At 36.6% G+C, this 12,160-nt stretch overlaps 1 protein-coding gene across 4 annotated transcripts in view; it reads right to left on the bottom strand.

Moving 5' to 3' along the window:
• Window positions 1–12,160, bottom strand: part of Stag1 (stromal antigen 1) — a 757,688-nt gene that overhangs the window by 47,655 nt on the left and 697,873 nt on the right. For all 4 annotated transcript variants that reach the window (XM_052187537.1, XM_052187535.1, XM_052187534.1 and 1 more), the window contains one exon: window positions 6,269–6,349. In XM_052187537.1, the coding sequence (XP_052043497.1) occupies window positions 6,269–6,349 (81 nt within the window). The remainder of the gene's footprint in view (window positions 1–6,268; window positions 6,350–12,160) is intronic.

The following is a 12,160-nucleotide window of genomic DNA, read 5'->3' on the forward strand; positions in this document are numbered from 1 at the left end:
CTATTACTGCTATCTGGGACATTGCTGTAGATGAAAGTCATTGGGAATAAAAAGCTCCCTGTTTTGTGTTTATAGTTCAAGAAGTAAGTGCTCCACCAACTTTTATGCTATCATGCCTGCAGCCTCATGGCTGTCCCTGCCATTATGAACCCCAGCCCTCTGAAATCACATGTCAAAATAAAAACTGTTTGTCAACATATGTTGATTTGATCATGGTGTTTTACCACCACAACAGAAGCAAAATAGTAAGCAAAAGAATGAGAGAAAATTTCTATCATCTATACCTCAGACATAGGATTCATGTCTAGGAAATACAACGAACTCAAACATAAACACAACTCCCCCCACCCCCATGCAAACCACAATAAAACAGTACAACCAAAAAATGGATTGTGGAATGGAACAGAGATATTCAAAAGAGAAAATACAAATGGGTAATAAAGATTTTTTTAAAAGCGCTCAATATTTTTGGCTATTATAGGAATGCAAAATAAAATTCCTTTGAGGTTTCATCTCATATCCGTCAGAATGGACAACAAGAAAACAAATGATAATAAATGTAGTCAAGGATGTGATTGTGGGAGTATTGGCAAGAACATCCCATGTGAACTGAGCATGCAGGTTTCTTAAAAAGCCAAAAGTAAAATTATCATATGACCACATGTATGACTTGTGGCTATATACCCAAAGTACTTGGACTCTATTTCCTACTATAGAGATACTTGAGCATCAGTGTTCACTGCTCTATTACCTAGGAAATGCAATGAGTTATTATAGGTCTATCAATTGGTGAGTAATATGAAAATGTTATTATAAGTTAAAACAGAACTTTATTCAGCTATTAAGAAAAACAGAAATTATAAAATTTGTAGGAAAATGGATGGAATTGGAAAATGTTAACACTCAGTCCCCCAAAGAAAACACGGCATGCTCTCCCTCATATGTGAATTCTTAGAGTTAAACGTTTAACTTGGAGTTCAGTAGAAGCCAGGGAGCTAGAAAGGAGCCGTGGTTCCCATGGGAGGGTGGTGGTGGGAGAAGGCTTTAGAGGAGGTGGGACAGTAGAGCAAATAAAATGCAAAGTAGGGTAGGAGGAAAGTGAAGGATGGAGAGAGCATTGGGGATAAAAAGGCTTAAGAGGAGATGTCACAAAGAGGTTGCAGGAGTGCTAACCAAAAAAAAAAAAAAAAAAAAAAAAAAAAGATGTATAATAAAACCTTAATATTTTGCAAACTAAGGAAAAACTCCAATTTAAAAGGGGTCAATAATGCTTTAAGAAGCCATATGGTCCAGTGCGAGATTTAAGATACTGCTGTATAAGTTGATGAGAGAGGTCCCTAAAGCAATATGGCCTTTTGTCACTAGTCTTATTTGCCTATCAGCATGATATGAAAAGACCTTGCTACTGGAGACAAGATAAACTTTAGATGCAAGAAAGAGAAATCAAGCTGGAACTCAGCCAGAAGCTGCTTTGTAGGCTGCTGAGGGGAAAGGTCATCAGCCATTTCTGTTGTAATATGGATTTGCTAACTCACATGACCATTTGTATCACAGTGGTATCATTTCTATTGGAATACCCACATAGTTTCTGGTTGCATTTGAGGACCTGTTCTACAGGAAGAATTCATACCTGGTACTGAAAAGTGGCCCAAAGCTCATGGTTGCGAAGGTTGTGGGCCCCAGGGGGGAACCTACTTGTTTTGATATATGGGCATGGTTTCAAGCTGTCATTTAAATATTTATGTGTATTTCCACAGATTAGCGCTTTTCTCTGTCAGAGAAGCCTCTCTCTGCAGAGGCAGATAGATGGAGAGGTTCTAAACTGGTCAATGTACTGAGTTTGACTGTTGGATGCTTAGCCCTAAGGGGGACATTTATATTATTCCCTCCAGGCCCATGGATTATCTTGGAAGAGGGGTTGGAAAGAATGCATGAGCCAGAGGATACAGTACTATGGCATGCTATAGTTTAGACATGATGGGTATTGCACTCAAACACAAATATTCTCCTATGGGTAGGGGAGGGGAGAGCCTCATAAGGCCCTACTCCTGGGGTGTTATAGGTAATAAATGGTTGCTGGAGTATGGGTAACCATATTCTTTGGTGGTATAGCCGCTTGCAACTTAGAGTTGTTTGAGGAAATAAGCTTTTACCTACACACATGCAGGCAACTCTCAAGTCAATGAACCACCAAAAGGACAAAACAACAACAACAACAACAACAACAAAAACAGCAGCAGCAGAAGCAGCAGCAGCAATTCCCCAACCCCAAACCCAAAGAGGGAGGAGAGCGTTTTGGGAAGGAGTCTGATGAGAGGAGGAGGGAAGAAGAAAGGACAACAGGTGGGTTCTGACCAGGGAGTATTACATATGCACAAAACTGTAAAAGACTAAATGAACATCCTCCAGAAGCATCTTTTAAAGGTATTTTCATTTCTTTGGTTTTTATTTTAAAAGAAGTTTGAAAAACAATAGAAATCAACCTTCTTTGAGACAGTATCTATCTTTGGATCTACTATAGACAATCATTACCATACCTAGAAGTATTTTTTTTATTTTCTTGAGATAGGGCCTATTAATAGCCCATGCTAGCATCAAACTTGAGGATGATTCCAAATGTCAGATTTTAAATGCTTCTGCCGTCTGTCAGCTGGGATTACAAGCATATCTTTGATCCCAGTACGCAGGAGGCAGAAGCAGGGAATTGCTGTGAATTTGAGGCTAGCCTGGTCTACAGAGAAACCCGTCTTAAAAAGCCAAACCAGATGGGCAGTGGTGGCACATGCCTTTAATCCCAGCATTTGGGAAGCAGAGGCAGGTGAATTTCTGACTTTGAGGACAACCTGGTCTACAGAATAAGTTCCAGGGCAGACAGGGTTATAAAGAGAAACTCTGCCTTGAAAAAAATAAAAACCAAACCAAACCAAAAACCAAAACAACGCCCCCCCACCAACTGAAAGCCAAACCAAACAAACAAAACCACCACCACACCAAACAACAAAAACCAAAACCAAACCAAATAAATAAAAAAAAAATATCTTCAGAGATTTTAAATAAACTGTAAATAATTAATGACCAGGGAAACAAATGGTGGTCAGCTGGCTTGTTCCCTATTACTAGCTAAATAATCCAGTCTATTCTTAGTATTTTCTTTTCAATAAAGCAAAATTACTTCATGCAATATATTTTGAGATTTTTCTAAATGACAATAGGAAAATATTTTAACATTTAAAAATAAAAAATGCCCGACTTATTATTTTAATCTTATATCTGACCTCTTTGCTCAAGTTGTTTATCAGCTGTAGGAGTTCTCTGGTAGAGTTTTTTGGCTTGCTTAAGTATACAAAAATATCACCTGCAAATAGTGATAGTTTGACTTCTTCCTTTCCAATTTGTATACCTTTGACCTGCTTGTGTTGTCTAATTGCTCTAGCTAGAACTTCAAGTATTATATTGAAAAGAGAGAGGGCAGCCTTGTTTAGTCTCTGATTTTAGTGGGATTGCTTCAAATTTCTCTCCATTTAGTTTGATGTTGGCTACCGGTTTGCTGTATCTTGCTTTTACTATGTTTAGGTATGGGCCTTGAATTCCTGTTCTTTCCAAGACTTTTAGCATGAAAGGATGCTGAATTTTGTCAAATGCTTTTTCAGCATCTAATGAAATGACCATGTGGTTTTTTTCTTTGAGTTTGTTTATGTAGTGGATTGCATTGATGAATTTCCGTATATTGAGCCATTCCTGGGATGAAGCCTACTTGATCATGGTGAATGATCATTTTGATGTGTTTTTGGATTCAGCTGGCAAGAATTTTATTGATTATTTCTGCATCGACTGTGACTGCATGCATGTGTACATTGTGTGCTTGATCCACACTGAACCAGAAGAGGGCACTGGATAGTGGAGTTGAAGATGGCTGTGAGTTGATATGTAGGGGTTGGGAAAAGAAGTCAGGTCCTCTGCAAGCACTCTTAACAACTAAGCCATTTCTATAGACCCACAGTTAAAATTATAAATTTATCAATATGTACATTTCAAGAAATAAAGAGGAAAAATAGAGGTTTTAGTTGCATTACTATTAGCCTTCTGCATATTTCAACTGGCAGTACAAATGAGACATGTAAATAAAATTATACTTATTTAAATATCCTTAGGCATATAGAATGATGCACAAATCCTAGCTGTGTGCCACAAATGGGCTATAGACTATCAACTAACAAATAGTGCCCACTTACGATCTTTGAGGAGTTGACTGCTCCCTGTTCACATTGTGAACCCTATGAATGTGAATTGGAAAAACCTTGTGCTGTGGCTCAGCCCTAGCATACTACACCTTTAATCGAAGAGCAAAATAAAATAAACCCTAGATTAAGAGGTGGAACAAGCAACCAGATGACAGGGAGTGCCAGGGAAAAGTAAACAGAAAGGAGGGTCTTTGGGTAGAAGATACTTAAGAGAGTATGGTGACATTGGCACACTGGTGGAGTAGGGAGTATCTGGGTGCTTTCTGTTTTGGGGCTGAGCTATCAGGCTTTCACCCTAGCATCTGGATCTTGCATGTTTACTGGTAAAATGAAACATTTGGCATTTTCAATGAAAAACAACAGTTGACCAATGTGCTCATGAAAATTTTGTGAAAATAAATACCACAACAGTGTTATAGTAAAAGCTAAATATAAGAGTGTAAAGAGTGGTAACAACACAGGTTAAGAGTAGAATGGCTTAGGCTCAGAGTCTATGCTCTCCATATGACACTGGTTCCACCCATGTAAAATAGGATGTTGATAACAAATACTGTACAGTGTAATTCTGAAGATTTCCCTAGATCACTTTTATTCAAACGGGATCTAGCAGGAAGTAGATGTAACAGTAACATGATGTGCTTCATCTAGTTAAACAGGTTTAACTAAATGATTTTCAAGTCTTTGAGTTCTAACACGTATACTCATCAATGAGAACATAGTGTCACTATAGAAAATACAACAGAAGATGTTTTAAACATTTATCAAGAATTTATACTAATTTAACAACTGCATTATGTAGGATGAACTGAAACCTGAGGAAAAATCAGTGTTTTTGTTCTAACCATTTGAAATTCTATTGCCTAGAGATAACTACTATTAAGATCACATGTTGAGGATATTCACATATATTAATAGCTTTATTTAGCTCTTTAAATATTTGCTTTTTATTTATATGCTTCAATCTTCATGAAACAACTGAAAATTTTATACTTATGTTGAACAGATTTAAAAATTTCCCCCCTTTTTGTAATAAAATTGTATTTGCTAAACATTCTATAAGCCATATGCTTATATGTAGTGGTGGCTCATGCCATTAATCTCAGCATTTGGGAGGCAGGGGCAGATGGATTTCTGTGAGTTCTAGGCCAGCCTGGTGCTTGAAGGGAATTCTAGGCCAGCCAGGGCTACAGAGAAAAATCATATTTCAAAAAACAATTGTTAGGTGTTTGAGGAAATCACCCCAGAACTCTTAAAACCGCAATAAGAATTTTACCTCTGACACATGGTTCTCTGTGAAAACTAGATGTTTCTAAGTTTGATCAGAGGCATTCTTTCCATTAAGGAATGACAAATTTTAAGTAGGTTTTGTTTTTGTCCCTTTTGGTTTTAGAGTCTCACCAGAAGTGGAGCTGGTGTGTGCTTACCATTGAATCAGACAATCTTTTCCAGATCCTGAGGTTTGAAAGAGATATTAGGCAGCACATATCTTCAAGGGACTTAAAGAGACTTAGATTAGAACTGACAATCAATAAGAAAACATGAATTTTTTTTTTTACTCATAAAAAGCCAGTACCTACTATTAAAATAGAGCAATGTTTTACTTTTATTTTCTATCCCGTGTTTTCTATTCAGTTTCATACAATCAGAGATCCAGAATTATCAAGTTATTTGTAGCTTATGTTTACAACCCTAGCGCATAATCAAAAACTGTATATTGTTAGATGCTTCCTCTGCCTTTCGCACTGTCTTTAAGAGCTTTGGTTTATAACACCTTTTTGTCTTTTAACAGAAATGAAATAATAGTTTCTTACATATGTTTTTATTTTGTACTTTTAAAAAACATGTGTACACGTGTGTAAAAGGTTATGTTTTGAAACTACTAGTTGAAGAACAACACATACACATAAAGCAAGAACTGATTAGGAATAAATTATTATTTTAGAAGGGTAATAATTTAGGTAACATTAAATTAGTTTAGTACTGTATTATTTTTATAAACCCTTCTGCCTATAGAAGCTCTTACTTACTTTGGAAGGAGAACCGTCAGTAATTTTCACCAACTGCCAAAGAATTGAGTAATGGGAACACTGCAGTGCTTGTACGACTATCTGTATCAAATGAAAAACAAAATTTTAATGAAGAAGTTTAAATAAGAGACAATTTGTTAGCACAGTACTAGATAAACAATACTTATAGGTTTTATTTCATAATGAAGCTTAAAAACTGAGTTTTATAGAGTAACAATAGATAGACTGGTTAAAAAAAAATCACAAATCAACAACTATAAAAATAGAGATACTCTGAGAATATCAAGTCAGATAGATAATGCGGTTTTAAACAAAAATGTAGTTCCATGAATATTTTTGGTTAATCTTAAAAAAGAAATTGATAAAACTATTTTGTCTAAATTTAAATGTGATATTCTATTTATTTCAAAGCAAGATATAATACTTGTATGAAAACTGCATAAAGCTTTATGCTTAATGAACTAAAATAAAGCAAAGCCAGCTAGGTAGCCAACACCCTTGTCATCAAAGCATTGTGTGTCCGTCGTCTCCCTTCTTCTGCTAAACTGAAAAGTGATCCTGAATTACACATTAGCCACTATATTTCCATTACCTAACATGCATCCTCCAACTTTATTATGAATGGTTATGAGCAATATATAAAAAAATGTAATGTGTATTACTTTGAGTTTGCTTTCATTTATCATTTATGTTTAAAATTTATGAATAGTGCATATACCTATAGATTGTTAAATTTTAGTACAGTAAATTATTTAGAATATTCCCCTAATTATTCTATTGATGATAAATTTTTACATGCTAAGTTTTAGATTATGGATAATTAGTATTAACCATTTTCATGTGCACATGTTTTTCTAGGGGATATGTTTTCAGAAATTTTAGTGTTCAGAACCTCTTAACACTTTTAAAAAGTATCTAGTAATATCAGCATGTGGGGTTCCAGGACAGTGTGGATTGTATGGCAAGTTCTAAGCCAGACTGAACTACATAGAGGTTTTGTCATCAATCAACCAACCAACCAATAAGACAGTCAGTGCATGCCTATTCGTACTTTAATCCACCTTTTTTCGCTTCTTTTCTTTTTTCCTTTCTTTTTAATATTCATAACTGGATTCCCCCCTGTTTCATGAACTATCCTGTTCAAGTCTTTGGTCCCTACTCTCCATAGAGAATAAAATTAAAGAAAGTAAAACCAATCAAACATCATAACATGAAAGCTAATTTGGGGCAGACCCCCACCATTGCCCGAGCATTAAACACAGCCTTACACATGAATTACACCTCTAGCACAGAACAGGTCTTTCATTACATTTTAAAAACAGAGTATGCATTTATTGCAATGAAGTGTATATAATGTTATCCCATTATTTTACCCCAAAAATTTATCCGGTGTTTGTACTAAAACACAATAAACTTTGTAAGTTTACAATGTAACCATACAAATTACATGTAGATATTAAGTTCAATAACAACAACAAAATTAACAAATAGAATGCTGCAGAAACTAAGTAAAAGTAGTTTTGCTAATTTAAGGTACTATGTTTCAGATAACATACTCATCATCATATGCCTACATGGAAATTCCACATAACTTGTAAGAATCATAAGGAATGAGTGGTGCTGCTTCTGATGAATCACTAATGGGACGATGTCATTGTTTTTACTAAAACAAATATTGATTTATGTCAAGTTGCAGAAAAAGACTTACTGAAACACTGTCAAGATGTAAGTATTAGTGCTATAAAACCATTTGGTACACACACACACACACACACACACACACACACACACACACACACACACACACTACCTTGGAGGCTTGAGATACTTTTGAATAAATTCTAATTTACTATCAAGTACACAGGTGAGAAGGTGTTAGTGGAAGGAAAAGATAAGACTTATAAACTTTCCTTTAAGTAAGTTACTGTGCTGCTTAGTGCAACAGAGCTGGTTGAGCCCACAAAACCCTAGGTTTGATCCAATAAGAAGGCCTAAGTGTGGCCACTTCATTTCCACTTAGAAGGGGAAACAAAATAATCACAGGAGGCAGCAGGAAGGAGGGATCTGGGTGGAAGAAGGGAGGTGGAGGGGGAAAAGGGGGCAGGATCAGGTGTGGGGGGAGACATGAGAGCAGCCCAGAGGGCCAGGAGAATGAATGGAAATATGCACCTGCTGGGGTGGGGAAGGCACCTCTAAAAAATCCCAGAGACCTGGAATGTGAGAGGCTCCCAGGACTCAGTGGAGATGATCTTAACGGAAATGCCCAACAGTGGGGAGATGGAACCTGAAGAGACCGCCTCCAACAGATAAACAGTTGAGGCATGGGGCCACCTACCCATCTTAAAAATTTTTGATTCAGAATTTTTCCTGTCTAAAGAAAAAGCAGGGACAAAAATGAAGCAGAGACTAAAGAAAAGCCATCTGGTGACTAGCCCAACCTGGGATCCATCCCATGACAGGAACCTAGCATGGCTATCCTCTGAGAGGCTCTACCAGCAGCTGACTGAGATGGAGACAGATACAGCCAACCACTGGACTGAGACTCCTATGGAAGAGTTAGGGAAAAGACTGAAGGACTGAAGGGGACTGCAACCCCATGGGAAGAAGAACAGTATCAACTGACCCAAACCCCTGGGAGATCCCAGTGACCAATCAAAGCACAAACACAGACAGGCTGGTTCATGGGTGCTGACTGCCTTGTCTGGCCTTGGTGGGAGAAGATGCCCTTAATCCTGTAGAAACTTAATGTCTAAGGAAGGGGGATGCTTGCAGGGGTGCGGTAGGAGTGAGGGGATGGGTGGAGGAGCACACTCTCAGAAACAAAGGGGAGAATGGGGTGAAGAACTCAGGGAGGGGGAAACAGGAAGGGGGCAACATTTGGAATGTAAATAAACAATATAATTAAAATAAAGAAACCTGCTCCAAAAAAACTCTTTAAATTCCAAACAACATGAATTGTTACATTATAAAACATATTTAGATCAATAGTAATGAACAGAAAATGGAGATCTAGAACGCAAAAAAAAATGTTCAAAATTACTTAATTTTGTTTATAGCAGTTATTCTAATGAACACAAACATAAATTCCTTTTCTATACTCATTACACTAGTGGTTCCTCAAAGCATTTGTGATAGTTTCCTAGACACTTCCTGGTGGTGGGCATGTGGAAAGATTCACATTTAGTCACTATTTCAAAGTTTTTTTCATTGTAATGTTCCACATACTGGTATTCTTCACAGGTTTACTTCTTCCCCTCAAGATGTATTTATTTATTGTAATTTTTAATTAATTAATTTTTAAAAATTATTCACTTTACATCCTGCTCACTGCTTCCATAATCCTTCTGCCATCTCCTACCCCTTCTCTGAGTGGGTGGGGGACCCTCTGGGTATCCCCCCCACCCTGACACTTCAAGTCTCTGTGAGGCTAGGCACTTCCTCTCCCACTGAAGCCAGACAAGACAACCCAGCTAGAAGAACATATCATACATACAGGCAATGCAAGTTTACTTTAAAAAGGATTCTACTATATTACTTTGAAATAAAAACCTAGCTGTCATTGACTGGGAAACATTTTGCTTTATCACTGGCATATTTATATAACAATATAGCTGACTGTCAGAAAATTCAGAACTTTTTCACTTAGCTAAATAGTCATTTTTGTATTTTTATCCCCTTTACAAACTCTCATCTCTAATGTGTCTAGAAGTCATTTATCCCGTAATACCATGCCCATGAAGCACAGATGAAGTAGGACCAGGCAGTCAAACACGAAACAGGCCAAAGATTTTTCTATGTGCTACAACTTTGTTAACACTGTCATGGTGGAAAGAGGACTGTTATAATAACAAGTATCAAATATTTTCCTTCCGTTCTTTTCTTTGTTCTCATATTTGCGCTTCCTGGGAAGAAAACACTAATTTGCAGCAAATATTTTTTGGTAAATTAAGCAGGAATGCCTTCTGTGCCATTTGTTTCTTAGCCTTATACTTGCCAGACACCAAAGTCCAGAAAATTCAGGGCTCTGAATGACTGGGAGGGCAGTGACATTCGACTCCTTAAATGTACTTTACAGTGCTGGAGAGACATATAATCTGATATTGAACTTGTTAAAAAAACTGAGATTTCAGATTAACTTATTATAGAAGCTAGCACTAAATTAAGCAACATAAAGGCTCAGTCATCTTAGGAGCTGAGAGTACAAGCCTGTGAAACTTCTGGGCTTCTGAGAAATCTTAGTTAACTCAAACTCCCAGTATTTGGCTGGCCCACAACTCATATTTTTTTTTTTTAAATAAGTTAACTGTAACTGGTTTGATTTTTAAGTTTATAATCTGAGTGTTTTTAATTTTATCTTGACACAGACACCTTGCTATGTTATTTAGGTTGTCTCCAACCTGGTTCAAGTGATCCTCCAGCCTTAGGTTTCTGAATAGCTGAGAATACAGGCATGCATCATCATGTTTGATTTGCTAACTGTTGTAAAAGGTCTGCAGAAGTATGGTTACAGTTCTTGTGTTTTAGCACAATTAGACAAAAGCTCATTTTTAGACTTAGAAGGAACTGCCTTTCCATCATAAAGTCAATGGACAAAGCAGGCATGCTGATACTTGCCTATACTTGCAGCAACTGGCAGGCCACAGCAGGAAGATTTCCATGAGTTTGAGGCCTAGGCTAAAAGTAGACTATATCTGTTTCACAACGAACAGAACACCCAAAAACCAAAAAGAAAAACCAAAAACCAAAAAAGCCCCAAACATACAAACTCAGAAATCACACAAATAAACAAAAAATTGAAACCAGGACCTAAAAGTTTTTGGTATGGCAGGTGTGAGAAAAAAAATCAGAAATATGTATCTGAAATAAGTTCTAACCTAGTAAGTGTGTGGTCTTCTCAGAAAGCATGATTCTTAACAACATATACAATAAGCCATGTCTATCCAAAATTAATAACCTGACTTAAGTTAAACTCACCCCCTATATTATGTTCAGTCTGAATAATGTGCTGATTTCCAGTTCATGATGACGGGTTAAGTACCAGCATCTAATCTCTCCCCACAGATCCTATTGAAACAGCCCAAAAGATATTTGGGGAAAAAAAGATCAATACAAAAAGAAATTTATATAGAGCAAACATCAGAGGGCACGGGGTGAGGGAAAAGAAGGCATGGGAAAAGAGTGGAGGCACAGCCTGGGCTACCATATGCTAGGAGCATATTAGTAGCAAAAATGAAAAGCAAATCAAAGTAATTTAAAAGGTTGATTTTAATATGTGTGCTCTATCTGTGTGGCTTTAGGCACATTACATCATATGCTTTACAGTTTTATTAGTATATAATATGATATATATATACATACACCATACTGCTAACAACATATAAATATATGTAAAGGCTTAAAATAACACTCGGCTTATTGTAAATATATTTGCTTTTGACGACAGGGTCTCGTAGAGTAGTCCTGGTTGGTATGGAACTTACTTTGTAGATCAGGCTAGCCTTAAACTCACAGAGATCTGCCTGCCTCTGTCTCTCAAGTTTTAAGTAAGTTTGAATGATGCTTGGCCTCACATTAATAACATATAATTCCTTACCTTTGTTTTACATAGAGTTCTAGTACTATGAAATAGCCCAAGCCATCTAGAACTTATGTAGACTGGGCTAGCTGAGAATTTACAGTAAGTTGTATGATTAAAGGTATGTTGGCCACACCTGGCCTCAATTGTTTTTTTTTTTTTTTTTTAATTTTGCTTGATAATAACACTAAAATGATCTTTATTGATTTTCAAATGTTTTAGGTTTTCTTGGAGCTATGAACATAATACATTAATGCAGAGTTTTAAAATATTTTATTTTTCTCAGATGCTAAACACGATATTTATCACATGTATGT

Source organism: Apodemus sylvaticus, chromosome 7 (assembly GCF_947179515.1).
Source record: "Apodemus sylvaticus chromosome 7, mApoSyl1.1, whole genome shotgun sequence".
NCBI classification, from domain to species: Eukaryota; Metazoa; Chordata; class Mammalia; order Rodentia; family Muridae; genus Apodemus; species Apodemus sylvaticus.